The sequence below is a fragment of the Corvus moneduloides genome, chromosome 21, assembly GCF_009650955.1.
Source record: "Corvus moneduloides isolate bCorMon1 chromosome 21, bCorMon1.pri, whole genome shotgun sequence".
Taxonomy (NCBI): Eukaryota; Metazoa; Chordata; class Aves; order Passeriformes; family Corvidae; genus Corvus; species Corvus moneduloides.
The window spans coordinates 5,815,028-5,835,000 of NC_045496.1; the positions used below are offsets into that span (position 1 = coordinate 5,815,028).

At 43.5% G+C, this 19,973-nt stretch overlaps 1 protein-coding gene across 5 annotated transcripts; it reads right to left on the reverse strand.

Moving 5' to 3' along the window:
* Positions 1-195: 195 nt before the first annotated feature.
* On the reverse strand, positions 196-18,922 carry ODF2 (outer dense fiber of sperm tails 2). Of its 5 annotated transcripts, XM_032130962.1 has the most exons (21): positions 18,738-18,922; positions 17,766-17,844; positions 15,623-15,739; positions 14,835-15,008; positions 12,809-12,975; positions 11,655-11,784; positions 11,175-11,306; positions 10,231-10,305; positions 9,515-9,586; positions 8,834-8,950; positions 7,776-7,961; positions 7,375-7,484; positions 6,554-6,689; positions 5,392-5,502; positions 5,109-5,213; positions 4,395-4,553; positions 4,314-4,317; positions 3,398-3,485; positions 2,703-2,863; positions 2,246-2,373; positions 196-1,494 (listed from the first exon to the last, which is right to left on the reverse strand). In XM_032130962.1, exons 1-21 carry the CDS (start codon positions 18,905-18,907, stop codon positions 1,321-1,323), a joined length of 2,595 nt encoding a protein of 864 aa, XP_031986853.1. In that variant the 5' UTR covers positions 18,908-18,922; the 3' UTR covers positions 196-1,320. The 5 variants fall into 5 exon arrangements, 3 of the variants coding, with proteins under 3 accessions (XP_031986853.1, XP_031986851.1, XP_031986852.1); XR_004244087.1 differs by lacking the exons at positions 196-1,494; positions 2,246-2,373 and adding an exon at positions 16,922-17,075 and having other exon boundaries at positions 2,817-2,863; positions 3,398-3,496; positions 4,250-4,553; positions 18,738-18,825; XM_032130960.1 differs by lacking the exons at positions 196-1,494; positions 2,246-2,373; positions 4,314-4,317 and having other exon boundaries at positions 2,714-2,863; positions 3,398-3,496.
* Positions 18,923-19,973: the final 1,051 nt, after the last annotated feature.

Here is a 19,973-nt window from a genome sequence, read left to right on the forward strand (position 1 = left end):
CCCACTTACTCTGTGTATTCGCAGAGGGAGGGCTGGAACCACCTTGCGCTGCTTAGCTCCGGTCGCAGAAGCATAGGGAGGGCTCCACCCGTGAACCACGGAAGCAGTCTGGAATTCAGCTGCCCGCACCAACAGCCCTGGGATGTGTTTGCTTTTCCAAACTCAGACACACACAGCATCTGAAGACGAAATCCCTACCATAACCAATTAAAATGTAGTTTATTGTTTTTTTCCCCCAGGAGTTCTGGGATTTTTAAAGTGTTAAACACACGCAATTACAGATCTTTTGAAAACTGATTAGTTTAGAAAACTTTTATGACAAATACTGCCAATGACCACATCACATTGCACATACATAGGATACAACAGAGAGAAAAATAAAAACAAGGTTTATTTTTGCCACCCTAAGAACCATTTAGTCGAAACAATAGGACACTAGAGAGCACATGGACTTTAGAGACTTGACACACAAAAGATGTGATTTTCCAGAAGGTGCAGGTGATTTTAATGAAGAAGTTGAGTATCTGCAGCTGCTCCTTAGTTGGCTTAAGACCAAGTCAGGATTTCGTGCACACCCTGAACTCACATGGCCTTTGCACCAAGACCCCATATGAAGTGACGATGATTTCCTTCAAATTTAGATTGTTTTGGCTCAGTCCTGGGTATATTCAGGATCAGAAAATCAGGGTAAGAGGAGTAAAGCAGTATTAGCGTTACACTCACCAATAAAGGTAAGGATCAGGGAGTATGTAAGAATCAAGTATAAAAACACAAACCAAACTCATAATTTCTGGTATAAAATTGTTACAAACACTGTGGTTGTGCAGGAGATAATCTCTTGTGAGTGTAGAGCCCAGGCACCTCAGTTATTTTTAGTTTCACACCAACAGTATAAAAAAATTATTTTAAAAATCCCACAAGCAAAAAACCCCCACATGATCTCCCCAACAGAGAAACCGAATGAGAAGTGAAGCACGAAGAGAGCTCTTACAAAAACTAACACACTCAACAAACCTCTCACAGGTTTTAAGAGCTGAAACCATCGTGACCTTACAGGAGGAAAAGGATCTTTTCCATTATACGCAAAAACACCTGGTTTTGGGGCTCAGTTTATGACCTAACACCAACCTCCAACACCAAACCAGTATTGCTGATACCCCACATTTTGATCAGATGTCAACGTCATTTTATTTTCTCATTCTGCAAGAAAAAAATCTCCTAACAGTGACCCTGAAATGCCATCCTATTTTCTATATCAATATGGCTTTGAAACAACGCTCCTTCTGTGTGCTTAAAAAAGGTGCAAGGAGAGCATTGCTCTCAGAGGGGAGAGCGAGAGCGACTCGGGGAGCCCAGCAAAGCACTTTCCCTAAAAACGTTGTCGTAGGAAGACTTGAGGAACTGGACGTAGTTCTGCATGCTGCGGTTGGTGCTCTCCGACTGCTCCAGCCGATCCCGCAGGTCCTGGAGGCGGCTTTCATATCGGCGCTCTGCCTGCACAGGGGAGCACAAAACAGGCTGAAAGGCAGCAACATTCATCCTGTTCATGTTAAACTCTTCCCCCAAAGTGCTGAGAAGAGCCAGAATTAGCACAGCAGGAGATGACATTACCATAGATGGTGCTGTGATATTTATAATTCGTTCTGCTCATTCCCAACTCCATTCAGCAACCCGCTGATAAAAGCAGGAGACAACATGGCTAATCAGTTGGGCTTTTAAAATACATTAGCTGTAGTTATGGGGAATTAAACACACTCTTTTCTGAAAAACAACTTGACCTGATCCATCAGCCCACACAATTCCAAGTAAAACTAAAGCAAGGAAGCAAGGTAAATAGGACACGACGAAAGATTCCCAGTCTTTCTTCTAGAAGAAATGCTTTCCTCTAGAAGAGAAATTGCACTCTCTTTGATATAGGCAAAATGAAGTTAAAATCTGTCCATGATACCTGGTGCAAATCTCCTTTGAACACAAGGAAAGTGATTCTTTCTTACACATACATAACTTTATACCAATTCATTCACATCATTGTACTCCCATTTGCCTATCACTTAATACACACTCCTGAACTGGTGACACAGCAGACATGTCCTGGGTCACACATACATGGACACACACAACAGCACATCACATTCAGGCACAGCTCTGCATGACTTCAGCAGCACATCCACAGGATGATTTATTGATTCCAATTGTTGCCAGGGCACCACCAGTACAGCAAGAGTATCCCCCACAAGTCACTCACATCCTCTTTGCTCCGACGCAACTGGTTCAGCTCTGTTTTATTCCTGCTCAGCTGGGTCTCCAAATCCAACATCTTGGACTGGGCTGCCCTCTCTCTGGAGACTGCTCGTTCTCGAGCTTGTTCCACCTACATAGAACAACAACTTTGTTAAAGGGATGTCTATGTAAGAATGTTTTTCCCTACCCATTGCCCACAAAAGCCCTTTGAAGTTTAACTGACACATCCTCACACATAAGCAGCAGCTCAGTCTTGTGCTTTTCTCTGTTGCAAACTGAGTTCAGTTCTTCAACAGTGCTGACAAACAGCACCAGCACATTACTTGTATTTCACTGAATACAATGATTTTAATAGGTTTGGTCATAAGCTGAGAAGATATTTTCAGCATTCTCACTGTTCCCCTTTCACAGCCTGGGTAGCTTTAGGTGAATTCACAACATGAGAAATGACTCACTCCTTGTCTTTTTGGCATCCTCAATGGCCACCTCCAGCTGACGTGCCAGGGAGCTGCACTCACGGCTCTTCTCCTCCAGCCGCAGCTGACACTGGTGGATCGACTCCTCACGTTTTGCTATGACCTGAAGGAATTCTATGTTCTGGGCACTCGTGGACTCTAGTTTTCTAGTTTAAGACAATAAGGGAAGGAAACCTATTCATTTTAAATGGAGGGTGTTTCATTCTGCCTTTTGTCAGGTCCTGACGCCTCTGATAATAGATTCTATTCCCCCTTGAAAGGTGAGAGCCCCAAGAAACAGTTCTCCAGTACTCAAACCAAAATTTCAAAGATTGAAGGGCCTACAGAGTACCCATATACCTGTATTTTCCGAGACATTGTCACTAAAAGAAACTTATAAACATGGGTAAAAGTACTGTAATATCTAGTAACCTCAAAATTGCCAGGCTAGATTGGACAAGGAGCTAGTTCCTCTGTTGTCTAAGCCATCATCCTGTCTAACAACATTCACAACGGGTGCTGCTGCAAAAGCATGTAACTCTCAGTGGACAGCTACTGATTAGAGATCCTTGTGGGATAAGCAAATGCACAGAATCCTGAAGGCATGTGGGGAACTGGAACAAGACTGAAGCTGTTTCAATCCCCTGTAAAAACAATGGAAATGGAAGGTTAAAAAGACAAGAGAGCCTAGTATTTCTAACCTTTCTAGCTCCTCCACCTTCAAGGTGAGTTGCTTTTTCTCCTCCTGGGCAGACTGATATCTCTCTCTTGTCATCTCCATTTGTCCCCCTGGAGGTAATCTAAAATTACAGGAATTAATTACTTCACAGAGCAGTCATTACACACACGACCAACCACCTAAAACATATGCAGCTCTCAGAAGGAAACATGCTCCATTCATAATTTCTGGAGAGCTTCAGAAAGGGAACAGTGGATAGAAGAAAACTAAACATCCATTTTGCTGATGCTTCCAGTTACAGTCTGGAAAGGTGTAGGAAAACTCTTCCGTACTGCAAAAGAAAAGCCAGGCCTGTAAATTCCTGCATGTAGAGCAGCATCTGCAAGCACAGCTAAGCACACACACAAGAACAGCAACCACAAACATGGCCAGCAGCCCACAACAGCATCAGAGCCTGAAACACCCAGAGAGGTTTATAATTCCAGACCAAGCACAAAGTGGCCAAGACTAAAGTGGTCAGACAGAGATTCATGTGCTATCTTGAGGCACAGCTGTAGATGTTCATCCCTGTTCTGAAATTATCCTGCAATACCTACACAGTCTTTCTGGAACAAAAAAACAGGAACTGGGAAAAAAACCTGAAAATCAGAGTGAGAAAATGGTTGGGACAGCACCATCAGCAGGAAAACTACAGGAGGAAAGGTGGACATGAGGATGGAGGTAACAGAAGCGAGGGCTGGCATTATCAAGTGCTGCCACTGCTGCTATTCAAGTCCCAGAAAGATTCTGCACCAAGGGATGAGAAACCTTTCACAATATAAGGAATGCTACCAGCCAAAGCCACCAACTTCTTGCACAAAGACATGGCACACACCTTTATTTTGCAGTGCACGTTTAATCTTTTCAAAAAGAGACGAGAACAGAGACGAAGTTTGAACCTTGCTGTGATTAGAAATTCATCTTGGTTTCGGACTTGAGGTGGTGCTCAGTGGTAGGGGTACTTTCTGCCAGTCCCTTACCAGCTGACGGAGATCTGCAATCATGGCACACAGGTCCGTGTTCTTCTTCTCGTAACACATGAGCTGTTGATGGCATTCTGCCAGCTGTGTCTCGGTGTACTTTAGGATCTCGGGCAGCTTTTCCAGTTCAGCAAGCTGGGTCTGGAAGTTCTGACGTGTCTGTAATCAAAGAAGAGAACGTGAGGAACTTACAAATGTTCATAAGATCAAGACTAAAAAATTTCTCAACTTCAATGAAGCTCTGTTAGTCCACAACCATGGTGACATTGTGTGGATATTTGGCCAGCGCTGAGTTCGAAGTCTAACATCTTCCTACTCAGAAAAGCCTTCACTTAGGATCTGGCATTCTCTATGGATGGTGTAAGAATGAGAATTTTGGACTGTGGGCTTCAATTTTACTAGAAGTACAAGCTCTGCTTTTGAGGTCAGCTGTTCCACATCAGATAACGGTTCAACCTACCTAATCCACTGTTCCAAACCACTATTTCTGCAGCAAAGGAGACACTAAATAATTCCATGAGGAATGCCATATAGTCAAAAAGAAGCTGCTAAATGTTCATTCTGCAAAACTTATTGAACAAGTCCTAAGAAAAAACTGATGGAAAAGGCAGACTTAAGATAAGCCTTTTATTTCCTATTCACAGCTGTTTTTCACTAGATTCAGAACACTAAGATTCATGAATGTCTACAATGTGTCTTTAGAGGGATAGTTACCGTTTCAAGCTCCTTGTTCATTTCATCCCTTATTGTCTTGTTCTCTCTTTCACACTTCTCCAGTCTTGCAGCCAGCTCATCTGCTTCCTTTCGGGCCTTCTGTGCCTGGACATTCAAAGAAGGACCCCAGACTTTATCTATTATATATAGTTTTCAACACATGCGTGCAATGCCTTGGAGTAACTGAAACTGCTCCAGTTGGCAACAGCTAAGGCATTACAGAATAAGCCACAGTGGAAGGAGAAAACACCTTTGTGCAAGGGCTGAAGGTTCTGAGACCCACCTGTGCTGTGTAGTTTTCAATCAGCCCTTCGTAGCTCCTGACAGAGTTCTGGAGCTGTTGCAATTCCGTCTGCGCTTGGTTCAGCTTGCCCTCCATTGAGTTCAGAGCAGCCTGAAAAAAAGAAAACATTTTCCATTGAGTGCTTGGAAACATCATAAAGAATCACAGAATGAACTAGGTTGCAAAAGACTTTTGAGATCATCTAGTCCGACCTATGACCTAACCTAACACCTCCTCATCAACTAAACCATGGCACTGAGTGCCACGTCCAGGCTTTTTTTAAAACACGGGACGTTCAGGGACGGTGACTCCACCACCTCCCTGGGCAGACTATTCCAGTGCCCAATCACTCTTCCAGTGAAGAATTTCTTTCTGATGTCTAACCTAAACTTCCCCTGGCGCAGCTTAAGACTGTGTCCTCTTGTTCTGTCGGTTGTTGCCTGGGAGAAGAGACTGACCCCCACCTGGCTACAGCCACCTTTCAGGGAGTTGTAGAGAGTGATAAGGTCTCCTTTTTTCCAGGTTAAACAACCCCAGCTCCCTCAGCTGTTCTTCATAGGGCTTGTGTTCCAAGCCCTTCACCAGCCTTGTTGCCCTCCTCTGCGCAAGTACCTGCCATGTGAGCTGTCTAATGTTGTCTAGACTAAGAAAATACAGTTTTATCTATGCAAGTTGCCCAAACTTTCTAGACTTCAGTGGATTGCCAAATTTGCATCAGCAGAGCACAGAGGTTTGGGATGGAAAAAATTAAGTAGGTCGCCCACAAGATGACTCATGGTAAAGGACAACAGAGAAATATGCCAGTCATTTTTGTTTGTTCTGGAGATTACCGTTCTCTCTGTATGAGCTACAGCTGTTTGCTCTCTGGTCAGCAGCGTGAAGATGTGAGGACAAGATTTAAGACCCCAGCTAGATGAAACAGTAGCTAGATTGGAGATACTCCTAGCCAAAACGTGGAAGAAACACAGTTCACCCAGTAAGTACACTTCCTCTATCTCCTCCCAGCACACTGGCCCTGTCACAGTCAGGTTGTATGAACTGGTTTGAAACTGTATAGGAGCAATGGGTGCAATTTGACTCTGTCCTCAGTGGCCAAGAAAGTTGTTGTAATTCCCCCTTCTTTTCCTCCTAGCATTCGAGCTTCAAACCCTTAGTCACTGACCTTCAGTCTTTCATTATCCTTCTTTAAAGAGTTGTTCTCTCCAGTCTGTTGGTGCAGTTTATCCAGCAAAGCTTCTTTTTCGTCCCGCGTCTGTTCCTGCAGCTTTGCCTGCTGTTCCAGCAAGTCTGCGACACGGCTGCCACGCAGAAAGAAAATTAATCCTTAAGTGACAAGAAAGAGTAGGGCTCCTAACCCTTGAAAACTACCTTCAGAAACATGGCTTTTCCCCATCCTTTCATCTTCCTTCTACTGTCATGTATGCACACCTCCCTGTTACACTGTTCTATACTTCAATCTTTATATACCTCCTGGAAACTAACTGGAGTTGTCCCCTTGGAGCTCAAATGAATTGTCTCAAAGATGCATAGGATAAAGATATGCCTCTCTCAGCTCATACCTACCTCCTTTTTCCTGCAGTAGCAACTGTACTGCAATGATACCAAAAGATTTATTTACCTTCACAACAAAACTGGCATCAACTATACTGCTTATCTCTTTTAATATCTTCCATTCAAGTTATTCAAAAAGACCTCAAAACAAAAATAACCTTAATTCAATGCATTACAAAATGGCACACTTTTAAGGGTCAGCAAACCTTAAAGAGTCTGCCTTTGCTGTGCCAAGTCAGCAGCAGAAGTCACATGTCTCTCTCCACCTCTTCAAACTCTGCTCTAGCCCTTATGCAGTGCTGCTTTTGCTTGGTTATTTACAAGCAATCCAACTAAAATATTCATTTCAATGCTATTATTCAGTTAAATTATCCTTGAACTTTGAACTCATCCTCCCTCATGCTTCTTTCTCTGCACTGATTTTATTCTAACCTGTTCAGCGTAACGACTTCCAGTTCAAGATCATCCTTCTCCTTTAGTGCTTTGTTGCAGCGATTCCTCCAGGACTCAAGCTCGCACTGAGCCTCAGCAACACACCTGTCCTGTTAGACAAGTGAAATACAAGAGGAAAAAAGTAAGGGAGAAGACAAAATCACCACTGGTGTGAGATATGCAGACAATACGCAGAGATGCCCTTAACTTAGGACATGTGGTGAATACAGTGACAGCTGAGCAAACTGGATTTGTTCTAAACTTGGCATAAATGGGCCATGGCACGAAGACAGAAATAAATTTCATTAGTTGAAAGAAGAGACTCTCCCCAGGGCTACTACCGGAAGTCAACAATTTAAAAGCATGACCTCAAATAAGGCCTCTCCTGTTTTAGCACATACTTTTTCTGCTAGCTGGGCAGTCAGTTTCTGCACATACTCCTCACTCCGCTCCGCCCGCTCTTTCTGTGCACGGACAGCTTTCTTCAGGGCCTCTTTATCACTATCTCCCTTGCCCTTCACTTCTTTCATCTGTTCCAGGGCAAGGTCCAGCTCTGCCTTATACTGAGCTTCACTCATCTCCAGATTCTGTGGGGGAAAAAAACCCACCATGTGGATTAATGCCCATATTACACCAGCAAACCCAAAGCAGCAACTAATCTCCTAGAAATGGTGATGAGAACCAGGCACAAATCCCCAGTGTTCAGCCTGCAGGTATTTGCAGTCAGGTTTCACCTACACAATCCTGTCTAAATGCTGAAAGAGACGGCAGCATGACATCTTCCTTTTCTTCCAAGAGTCTTCCTTTCTTCTTTCATAAGCTGCTTCCTAAAATACTGATTTCTCTCCTGACCAAAATAAGTACTGTTCTAACAGTCTTTTGATCTACCTGAGAACATTCTTTTTATTGACTGAAATGTTTGCATACAACAATGTTGCTTTATGCAGCTCTTATTAGAACAGTTTAAAGCTCCTCTAAAACATTAATACATTTATGTTCCTTGTAACATCATCCCAACATATGCTAAATATAAAACTCTAATCAAGATAAACCAGGGGAACTTTCTCGCCCTCATTAATATTGTAGAACACATAAACAAGAGCGATCAAACTGGCACAGCATTTTTCCAAAAAAGCAAATTAAATAGTTTCAATTTGTCTGGATGCTTGACTAAACCAAATCCATCTTTTCAATAATTATGGAGTAACTAACTTAGGAAAAGGAAAATCTAATACACATAGACCTTAAAGCTAAGATTTTGCCTCATGCCTCAAAAGTGAAAAGATTTCTCTTTTCTTACTTTATTTGAAAATCATGCTGTGTGTTAATGGCATAAACATCACCAGCCAATATTTCAGTCAACCAGACTCAGTAAGAAGCTTGTGCTACTCCCTTGTGAGTGAATTCAGTCCATGGAAGCAAAGGAAGAGACAATCCCCAGGGAGCAGTGCAGACATACCCGCAGCTGTGTGGCCAGACGGTTGTTCTCAGCTTCTTTGCTCTGCAGCTGGGCTTGTAAATGGGTTTTCATAGACTCCATAGCTTGGGAGAGTTCAAGTGCTTTCCTTGCCTTTTCCTAGATAAGCAGGAACAAGACAAACATGTTTTCACTCAACAAGCTAATAGAAGGAACACTTAATAATATGCAGTAGTCTCAGATTTCTTCACTGAATGATCTCCAGCCACCTCCAGATGGACCCTCACAGCTCTTCTAGTCCAACAAAAAGGGATCAAATGAGCAGCCATTTATTTTATAACACATGTGAATGACTGGCTTGAAAGGTATGTTCTAGGGCAAAATATTCTTCATATCTGATCTCTTCCACTGCATTCCCACTTTACTTCCTAAACTAAGGAACAGATTGGAATTTGCCATTGGGAACCAACAGGAGCTTAAACAGAATGGCAATTCAGTGCCCAAGCAAAGAGAATTCTACCTATCCATCCTGAGACAGGTGTCTTATTAGCAGAATATGGAACCCACAATTGTGTGGAAGTTGGTATCTGTCTAGTTTTATAAGCAAGCCAGTCATCTGATCTCAAAGTAGTGGTCTGCAAACAACCTCATCTTTTGGACTATCTGTGGTTTTACAGAACTGGAAAGTAGAGGAGAGAGGGAAAAACAGAAAATGGAGATTACCTTTTCTGCCACTATCTGAAGTGTGAGGCTTTCCACTTCCTTTTCTTTTCCCTGAAGCCTGATCTGAAGTTGCTGGAAAAACAAACACCACACAGATGTTCAGTAACAAACACATTTAGGACAGCAGGTAGAAGGCAAGAGGTGTAACTGCCTCCCTCTCAAGACCACCTGACCCCTGGCACTGATTGTTATCCACAACAACAGGATCCTCATCGCCAGCAAAACAGGCTGCATTCTCCTCAACCAGGAAGCAGAAGTGATACACATACATTTGTGCAACAGGGCACAGGATACCCAGTCAGGACCATATATACTCCACAGACTAAAAAGGGCATTTACCTATGTCTCACAGCAAGTTTTATAACTTCTGGCAATGCAAGAACTCTTGTCTCAGTTTATGGAGAAGGAAATGAACAAAAACTGGCACAGGGTAACTCATTTGGTGACAGAGCCCAATATACCAAGTTATCCCCATTCTAAGCCCCTTTCATTTCCAAGGCAATGAAAATCTACCCACTTTGAAACGCAGGTTGTTAACCAGAGGAGCAATGTCGTGGCTCTGATTACCACAAAAGCTAAAATATTTTTTTTATTGATCTAAAAGGCACTAGTGTAATATTTGACAGCAGAATATAAGACAAAGAAGGGCTTGTCATTTTAGATCTTTCTGCTTTATCTTTTAAAATTTTAAAATAAAGAGATTGTGGTTTGCTTACCATGTTCTCTGCATCTGAGTCAGCCAGCCTTTTCAGCAGCAGTCCTTGCCGATCCAGTACCTTCTGGGCATCCTTCTACAAAATAAATACATGAGAAAAACTGTTAACTAAAAAGTCAATTTTATAAAGCTTCTTTAAATGGAACTGGGAAAATCAACTATTTCCTCCCAGTTGCAGCAGCAATTCTTAGAATATATCTAGAAACATCGCATTTGCTATATTTTACATACCATTATCCATCTCAGAAAGCTTTTCCAATTCCCAGTCAAAGATTAAAATAAAAAGCATGATGGCAATGTAAGGTCATTCTGAACTCTCCCACTACTCAGGGAAATTCATGTGGAAAAATTCAGACCTTTTATCCAGCCCCACTGGTGGCTGAGGTAACTGTTACCATCAGCCTGCTTTTGCTGAAATGGAATACAAACTACAGAAAGAATAGAAATTTCATTTCTCTATTGCTCTTACAAGCAATACAGAATTGTTCTGTACAAGCACCACAGAATTGTTTTCAGTTTCTCTGTTGTTGCCCTCAATGCCTACAAGTTCTGAATATCCACAGACTCCCATTAGCTGAGGCCATATCAACTCCTCAGACTCCAGGCAATCCAAGTGCAGCAGCAGTGTTTGAGACTGGCATGATCAGCAGATACAGCTGTATCCAGAGGAGACAGCTAGCACACAGCAGTGCCTGAACCCTTTAATATAGTCAAAGACTTAGAGGCTCTACCATCCTCACAGCAGAAAAGTCAGTCTTACTCTATGAATTAGACAGAGATAAAGAAAAAACCCAAATAAAAACTATCCAGCCTTTATGGGCTGACAGGGTCTACTGCAGGGCTGGGAGAAAGAGTTGAAAGATTTCAAACTCAAATCTCCCTTCCAGCCCACGAGACAACACAGCCTCCTGTAATCAGCCAGGTTCCACACACAGCAGCTCTCACCTCCCGAGCCCGCTGCTCTGCAATAAGTTCTCTGAGTGTCCGGTTGGTTTCTTCAAAGGTGCTCAATTTCTGGAGCAGAAGCTCTTTTTGTCTTGTTAGAGCATTTATATCTGTGCTGCTCATGTGTTTCTCCTGAAGGAAAAAACATTAAACAAACAAACAAAAACCAAATAAAGAAACAAAAATAAACAAAGAAACCAGAAAAACAAACCACAATAACTCAAACAAACAAAACCCACAACACATAAACAAAAGGAAATAATTGTTCACTTGTGTGCAGAAGGTACCTGGAAGTAAATACCCCACTTTCACACCAAACTAGGAAACACCTTAAGGATGTTAAATCTTAACATCCTTATCCTTATATTACAATCACTTTTCCTTATATTTTGCTGCATTAGCAACTATAACATTATTTTTTTTAAGACAACTATTCAACAGGACAATGTACTAAAGACAAGAACAAAAAAGGACACCTACAATGTTGAGTCTCCCAATGGTATTTTTCAGGGCATGGATCTGTCTGGCAGCTGCTGCTCCATCCCTTTCTGCTTCATTCAGCTTGGACATCAAACACTCCTTCTCCTGCTGCAAGCACTCCTTCTGTAGCCTGCAAGGAGAATTCAGCCATCAAACAAACAAGAAGCTTTGGCAGCTGTACCAGTCACTGTTGATAAACAGTTGATTGGGTTAAAATTCATAAAAAACCCAAATCAGAGGATAAAAGCTCTAAACAAAAACTGCTTAAGATTTGCCCTCTTTCAGTGTGGAAGCTGTTTTGAGAGAAGGCAGTAAGCAGACACCAGGAGCTTGCTAAGATCACAGCTATGAAATTTAGAGGGAACAAATCAGGCTTACACCAAAGTCTGCACACACTGCTAAACCCAAAACACAATGGTGTGCTTTTCCTGGGTACTTATGCCACACCAGAAATAAGACTCTGAATGGCCAAACAAAAAACAGAAAAGCACACCAAGATAAGCAGCTCAATGTTTTTAGCCAGGACTTGTAATCTCAGAAGCATTCACAGAGCTTTCTGAAAAAGGAATACAAAGCATTAACTTCCAAGTGATCTTTCTTAAGGAAAAAATAAAACTAACTCTCTTAAAACACTACTGTCCCCCTGGAGACACAAACTTCTCTAATTCTTTGGACACAAAGCAGATGCACAAATGTCAGACTCGCAGACCTTCAGGATCACTAAGAAAAAAGCCCATGGTTCAGTCCTCTCAGGGGCTGTCACGCCTGTCTCTAGGATTTTTATAAAGGTCAAAAATTCTCCTCTAGTTTTCAGCTCCATGTTTATTAATTTCTTGTTCTATCAATATCATCACAATTCAAGCAGAATCCTTTAACCTTCAAAATATTTATTCCAGAGCTAGGATGACCCTCCACACAAGCCAACTGCTCTAGGATTCCTCTAAAAGTAGGTTTTTTTTCCATTCCAAAAATCGTGCTAGAGCCCTTCTCTGCAGCTATTGCAATTTGGTGCTCCCCTTCTAAAAGGTGACAAAAAATCCAAGTGCATCAGTTCTTCAACAGCAGCTACGACCTCAGATCACATCAGCAATAAAGGAGGGAGGTGCCTGTGGATACCACTAGTGCAGGGACAGTGAGAAGTGAAGCTTTCTTACACAGTCAGGTCCTTCTCCTCCTTTATGCGCTCAATGTTGCGCCGGAGCCGCGTGTTCTCGTGCTCTGTTTCTACGAGTTCTTGTGTGACCTCATTCAGTTCTTCCTTCTGCTCCTCCAGGAGACGCTTTGCCATTTGCTCCTGTTCCTCCATTTTCTGCATCTTGACCTGAAGATATTGGAATAAAACTTAAACCAGGGGCTTTGGAACTGATACACAGAATCCACATGCCAAATCAGTGAACCATTTAGAGTCAATTAACTTACTGAAAGTATAGAAAAAAAAAAGTATCTCCTCCCAGTTGACAAGTGACAGGACATGAGGAAATAAACGGCCTCAAGCTGTGTCAGGGGATGTTCAGGTTGGACATCAGGAAGAATTTCTTCACAGAAAGGGCTGCCCAAGGAGGTGATGGAGTCACCATCCCTGGAGGTGTTCAAGAACAATTGGACATGGCACTCAGTGCTCTGGTTTATTTTACAAGGTGGTGATGGATCAAAGGTTGGATTTGAGGATCTTGGAGGTCTTTTCCAACCTTTAACAAGTCCAAGTGCCAGGTCCTGCACTTTGGCTACAAAAACCCCCCGCAGCACTACAGGCTGGGGGCAGAGTGGCTGGACAGTGCCCAGGCAGAAAGGGACCTGGGGGTACTGGTCAACAACTGACTCAACATGAGCCAGCAGTGTGCCCAGGTGGCCAAGAAGGCCAGTGGCACCTGGCTTGGATCAGAAAGAGTGTGGCCAGCAGGACCAGGGAGGTCATTCTTCCCCTGTACTCAGCACTGGTGAGGCCACACCTCAAGTGCTGTGTCCAGTTCTGGGCCCCTCAGCTCAAGAAGGACGTGGAGATGCTCAAACTCGTCCAGAGGAGGGCAACAAGGCTGGTGAGGGGCTTGGAACACAAGCCCTGTGAAGAACAGCTGAGGGAGCTGGGGTTGTTTAACCTGGAAAAAAGGAGACCTTATCACTCTCTACAACTCCCTGAAAGGTGGCTGTAGCCAGGTGGGGGTCAGTCTCTTCTCCCAGGCAACAACCGACAGAACAAGAGGACACAGTCTTAAGCTGCGCCAGGGGAAGTTTAGGTCAGACATCAGAAAGAAATTCTTCACTGGAAGAGTGATTGGGCACTGGAATCGTCTGCCCAGGGAGGTGGTGGAGTCACCGTCCCTGAACGTCCCGTGTTTAAAAAAAGCCTGGACGTGGCACTCAGTGCCATGGTTTAGTTGATGAGGAGGTGTTAGGTTAGGTCATAGGTCGGACTAGATGATCTCAAAGGTCTTTTGCAACCTAGTTCATTCTGTGATTCTGTGATTCTTAATGATTCTGTGGTTCTAAAATTGATTTCTGTTTTACAACCATGCAAGTAACTCCATTAAATTTTGTAGCATAAATAAAATGGAAAATGCTTGCTGTAAGTATCTACTTGAATCAAATTCTATTCTTGTTCATTGATTTGACATCCATATAAGTTTAGAGTAAAATAATAATACAAGATTTGCTACTCTGAGTGTTAACTCCAAGTTAAAAATGCAGTTTGGCCCCACCATGCCGCATGTTATGAGACCTGGGAGTATCTCCCACCTATTTTTAAAGTGGTGCCAAGTACATAAGAGCCTATTTATCTGGAAAACACATCACTGGGTTGCACATTTCTGAAACAGAATCAGAAGAAACAACCTCATTGAATAAGGGGATTTTTTGACAATAAAACATCAGTTGTATTTTTACCTTTCTGGAGTCATCAGTTTTCAGATTTTGGCCTTGGGCAAGAGAGATTATTTGGAAATTAAAGCACAGCAATACCTTATTAAATTAATAATGTTTTGAAATGTTTCATAGTGTGGCTTAGTGAATTTCTTACTAGGATAGTTCAGCTATTCTAAACAATTCAGATTGATTTTTGATATTCAAGCAAGCTGCCAACAGCCTGAGTAGCCTTCCATTGCACCAAGACCTGCCTCCAGCCTCCTCTTGTCAAAGAATCAGCTACAAAGCCCCAGTCAGCAGGTCTTTCCACTGTCTCCTCACCTCTTTCTTCAGTGTTCCCACCATATTCATCAGGCTATCTATCTTCTTTTCATATTTGTTAATTTTGGAGCAAGTGGCATCGTCGTCATCCGTGGAGAGGTCACTGAGGCGCAGCACTGACTGCATCCTTTCACACTCAGGATTAGGTGTAAGTTCAAGGCGTTCAGTTGATTCCTGCCAGAGAATAAAGGGTATAATTTTTTTAGTATAACATTATAAATAGCATTCTAAAGCTAATGTTGCCAAAACCCAGAGACTGTGCCCATCACTGCAGCAAGGCTAGCAAAGAAAAATCATTTACAAACAGCTCTTCTGTTTCCATCTGGGAAAGGTCAAGAATGAAGATAGAGTAAAACAGAAAAAGAAGAAAAACTAATCAAAGCTCAAATCCTCATCTAGGAAGTGCCAGGAATACAACAGGCAAAACTATCAACCCATGAGAAAGAAAATATGACACCATGCTGCACAAACGCTCCGTGCTTCGGAAGAGACTGAGACCAGCAGTCCCTCGCTGAGCCTCCAGATGAGATCTTGAAAGGCACTAGTAAAATTACAATAAACAAACACGTGTCTGGCTTCTAGAGACAGAAAGGCATGGCCACAGGCTGTTTATGCATTCCCAGTTTTCCTATATTAAAAAGTGAGAAAGATTTATAGAAGACACTTCCAATAGATGGTAGGTAACAGTAGCCTTCTTTCAGATCTGCCCAACTCTCTCACTATACTACCGCTCTCTTCAACCTTGGCTAAACGTCAAAGTTTGTTTTAAAGAGCAAAACCAGCTGTACCTCCCATTTCAAGGTGGTATCACGGGTACGTGTTTTGCCTGGGGGCATCCAAGGGGCCTTAGTTTTCACCCGCACGGCTCGCACACCATCCCCTTTTGATTTCTGTTTCTGCTTTTGCTAAAGAAAGAGAAAATAAAATAAATTACAGACTCTTAAAGAACCATTTGCAATTTTTAGTGCTGCAAAACCAAAAGATCATTCATATGGAGCTATCAGTAGTGTTTCACAGGATGCATCAGGTAAGATGAGGTAGCAGCCACCAGAGGAAGCTGACACCAGCCAGAAGGAAAGGTTATTGCACACTAAGCTGACAGGATGGCTGGATGTAGGACACGACAGATCCCTGGGAGATCCCTTCTCCATCCCAGATTCACCTCACAAAAGACCAGCTATACCATTTGACACCGTGATTGATTTTGGGAAGCCCCTGAAGTATTTTCCCTACTCTGTAGTCAACTAAAAGATCTGTATTTATTTGTATTGAACTTGAGCTGCTCTAACTGGAGGAGAGTTAAAGGGTTTTTGCACAATTCTAACCTTAGAGAAAAATCAGATGCTGTAAACATTCTCTACTGACACTTAATTAATAGGACTCATTATTTTCACTGTCATTCCATCCCATTATGAAATTTGCCATTAGCAACAAACACAGAATTAACAGAAGACTTAGAACAGGATGTCTGCAGATAAGGAAGAATGAGGTACCAACTTCCATCAACTTCTTAGAACAACTTTCCATAAATATCCAGCAACAAAAGAGAATATGGGATAGCTAGAACCTCAGCTTCAGTATTGCCTTGTGCCTCCTGTGGATAAGCCTGGGAAGAGATCTTTGCTGCAGAGCTCAGTGGACAGAGAATGTCCTTAAGTCCAGAAGATGGTTTGAATCAAGACTCTTTTTCAAAGCACATTTATTTTAATACAATCAAGATGCTCCTTGAAATGCCTAAGTACTACCTCTCCTCAAACCTTTCCTCCAAAAACAGATATGAAGCCAAATAGAAAACATTATCAGGACACAGATCCAGGAAATAAAAGGCAAAAAAATCCTCCAAATGATATCACATTGGAAGCAACATTCCTCACATGAGCATGAAAAGCAATTCTGTATCATACCAAAATCATCTTTCAACAAATCAACACAGCAAATGGGTCACTGCAAATTCACCACTGAATATGAAATGAAGTCTCACAGTTCTAACACAATAGTAAAACAGACCTGGAAGATTTTGTGACGCTTCTAGGGCCATTCACCTTCCTTTTTGCAGACCTTACAACCAACCAGGTACACACTCCTACCTGGCATTTTGCAGGTGTGGTTTTCTGCCCCTTTTTAATATGGACATGGACAGGGGTGTTTTCATCCACATGGACGTGCAAAGGGGGAGACGAGGAACGGTTCTTCATGGCTCTTCTCCCACAAACGGGAAAGGGAAATACAATGAAGGGAAACCTGTGAATAAGGAAACTGGAAATAACAACATTTCCCTTTGTGTCAGAGAGGAACAGTGGCCAGCCTTGGTTAACATTTGAGCTTTCTATCAGTAGCATCTGCCATTTTGAACTGCACACTATTCTTCTGTAAAGCCAGGACTAACACAAACAATTCCTCTGCTTCCAGTATTTTCTGCTTCTAACCTAGTTATTGAAGATCAAACACAGATGGATTGATAGCAGGTGTCTGTAAGAGTCATTGAAGTTCAAAGTTTTAAAGCAAGTGAGCAAATCAAGGGTTCCTATAACTCACAAAATCTGATTACAAAGAGAAATTTGAAGCAGGAAGAAGAGGAGAATTAATTTAACAGTTAAGAAAAACCATCAGGAAATCATGAGACCGCTCCATCCTAGAACCCTAAAACTGTATGCTCCTTCCTACGTGCTTAACTTTAAGTGTCTTTTTTAAACAAAAATCCTTAAAAGCCATTGCATTACAGCATTTCTTTAATCTCCACAGAAACACATAACCATAACCTGACACAACACTGAAAAGCCTAGAGACACAAGGTTCAAGTCATCATCTTGGAGCTTGATGCCTCAGTTGATGTAACGGTATAATGCAATTGCAAATCTTACACAAGGCCACCAGCAGCACTAATCTGATTCTGACAGAAAGGATATTGTCAGCCTAGGTAAAGTTACTTACAGTTACTTTCAAGCTTTTGAGTTTTCTGGACACTGTGTTGGGTGAAGAGGTAGTTTCTTCGTTGACGGATGAAATACACCTGATACAGAAATAACAAAATGATTACGAGGAAAAGGTGCCAATTTCTGAACATTCTCTTCCTTTTGATTTAAGGAAATACAAAGATTCAAACACATCAAGTGCACAAACCCAAACAACACAAGTTGGCGTGCCCTGGCTTCCACTGTAAAGCATAGGATGAGGGAAGGACAGAGACTGTAATTCCTAACATACTGACAATGGAAATTGTTTTGAACAGTAGAAATGTTTGGCACTATTCACTTAAAAAATTTCAAATTCTAACTGCAATTTTTAAGGAACACAGCAGTACTTCCTTTAATTCAGGAAGAGGAAGGCACAGCTTTCTGAAGGAACAGGATTCCCCAGCTTGCAGCTACGAACAACTCCAAACACTGCTGGGTGTTTTAATAATCTTTTTTTCCAAGGAAGGGCTAAACTCTCCCCAGGCCCAGCACTGACAGAGCTTTTGAATCACCACGAGTGAAAATCAAACGCTGTCACCGCGCCTCCCTTAGCAACAAGGCTCACTCGTAAGTTTTAATTCCTCCTGCAATCTCTGGAGGTTTTCCATGGAATCAGCGGCCACCTCAGGCTGGCAGAGACGCGGTCTGGGGGCCGGCGTGCTGCCCGCAGCTCTGAGGGCACTGCAGGCCTTCACCCAGCGGGCCGGGCAGCTCCCAACGCTCGCCCGCACTGCGCCGTTACCCCGAGCCCGACGGCTTCCGCTGGCCTCCCAGCAGGAAGGACCCCGAAAGGCAGGCAGGAAGAAATAATTCCCAGGGCTCGGACACCCGTGCGGCGAGGGAACACCCTAGAGGGCGAGGGGACGCCCACACGGTGAGGGGACACCCCGCAGAGCGAAGCGCCCCTCCCCGCACCCCGCCCTGCCCTCCCCGGGCCCGGCGCTCTCACCAGGTGGCTCCGCGCGGGGTCCGCAGCCACCTCAGCTCCCCATCGGCGCGGCGGGAGGCGCACGGGCGGCCGTGGGCCGAGCTCGGGGGCGGATTCCCGCACCAGGGACAGGAGGCGCGGCCGCAGGGCCCCGGCCGCCGCCGCCGCCGCGCCGCCCGCGGCTCCACCATTGGGCGATTCGAACGGGCCTGAGCGGCGGTAACCGCCCCCGGTAGCCGCCCGCGCCTCCATGCGGCCGGCACGAGCGGCGGCTGAGCGGCCCCGGGAGCCCTCGGCCGCGCAGGCTCCAGCACGGCGCTCTAAGGAGGGGCTGCTCATCCGTACAGAAATGGGGAGGTCTGGAAAGAGGATGGAATAATTGGATTATTAAGTCAGTTTTCTTCGCGTTGCCTTTGATACGAGTTTTACCGTCTTAAAGGTGACACCAGAATTGTGTACACAGCCATTTTTACTGTAAACTGTAACCAGAACTGTATGCAGTTCTGGCCATCCCCAACACAAGGACATGGAAATGTTGGAGGAGAGCACGAAGTTGATAAGGGTACTGGGGCACTTCCCCTATGAAGACAGGCTGAGAAAGTTGGGGCCGTTGAGCCTGGAGAAGAAAAAGGTCGTGTGAAGACCTCAGAGCACGTTCCAGGATCTGAATGGGGCTACAGGAAAGCCAGAGAGGGACTCTTCATCAGGAACTGTAGCCACAGGGTGAGGTGCAAATTGAAAGAGGGGAAACTTAGGTTAGATGTTAGGGAGAAAATCTTCCCTGTGAGGGTGGTGAGACGCTGGAACAAGTTGCCCAGGGAGACTCTCGATGCCCCAACCCTGGCAGTGCTCAAAGCCAGGTTGGATAAGGCCTCGAGCACCTGGTCTAGCAGGAGGTGTCCCTGCCCATGGCAGGGGAGGTGGGGAGTAGATTATTTTTAAGGTCCATTCCAATCCCGTAATATTCTATGACTCTATAAAAAGTGATACAAAATCCTGAAACAACCTTTATTTAATGTAATATTGGCATGTTAGTGCTACGGATATTCATCTTGAGAGGACTGATTCATGTAGCACAGCACAGCAAAGAGAAGTGGAGTCATTGAGCCCTTGGTGCTTCAGATCCTCATTTAACATGAAACTCTCTTTCTCCCTCTTGGGTTGAAGTGGATGCCAAAATTATCATCAAGGGTTTCTTCAACCTCCTGTTCCTGCATGTTCAATATAATTCTTTAAAAGAACATTGCCTTTTGATGC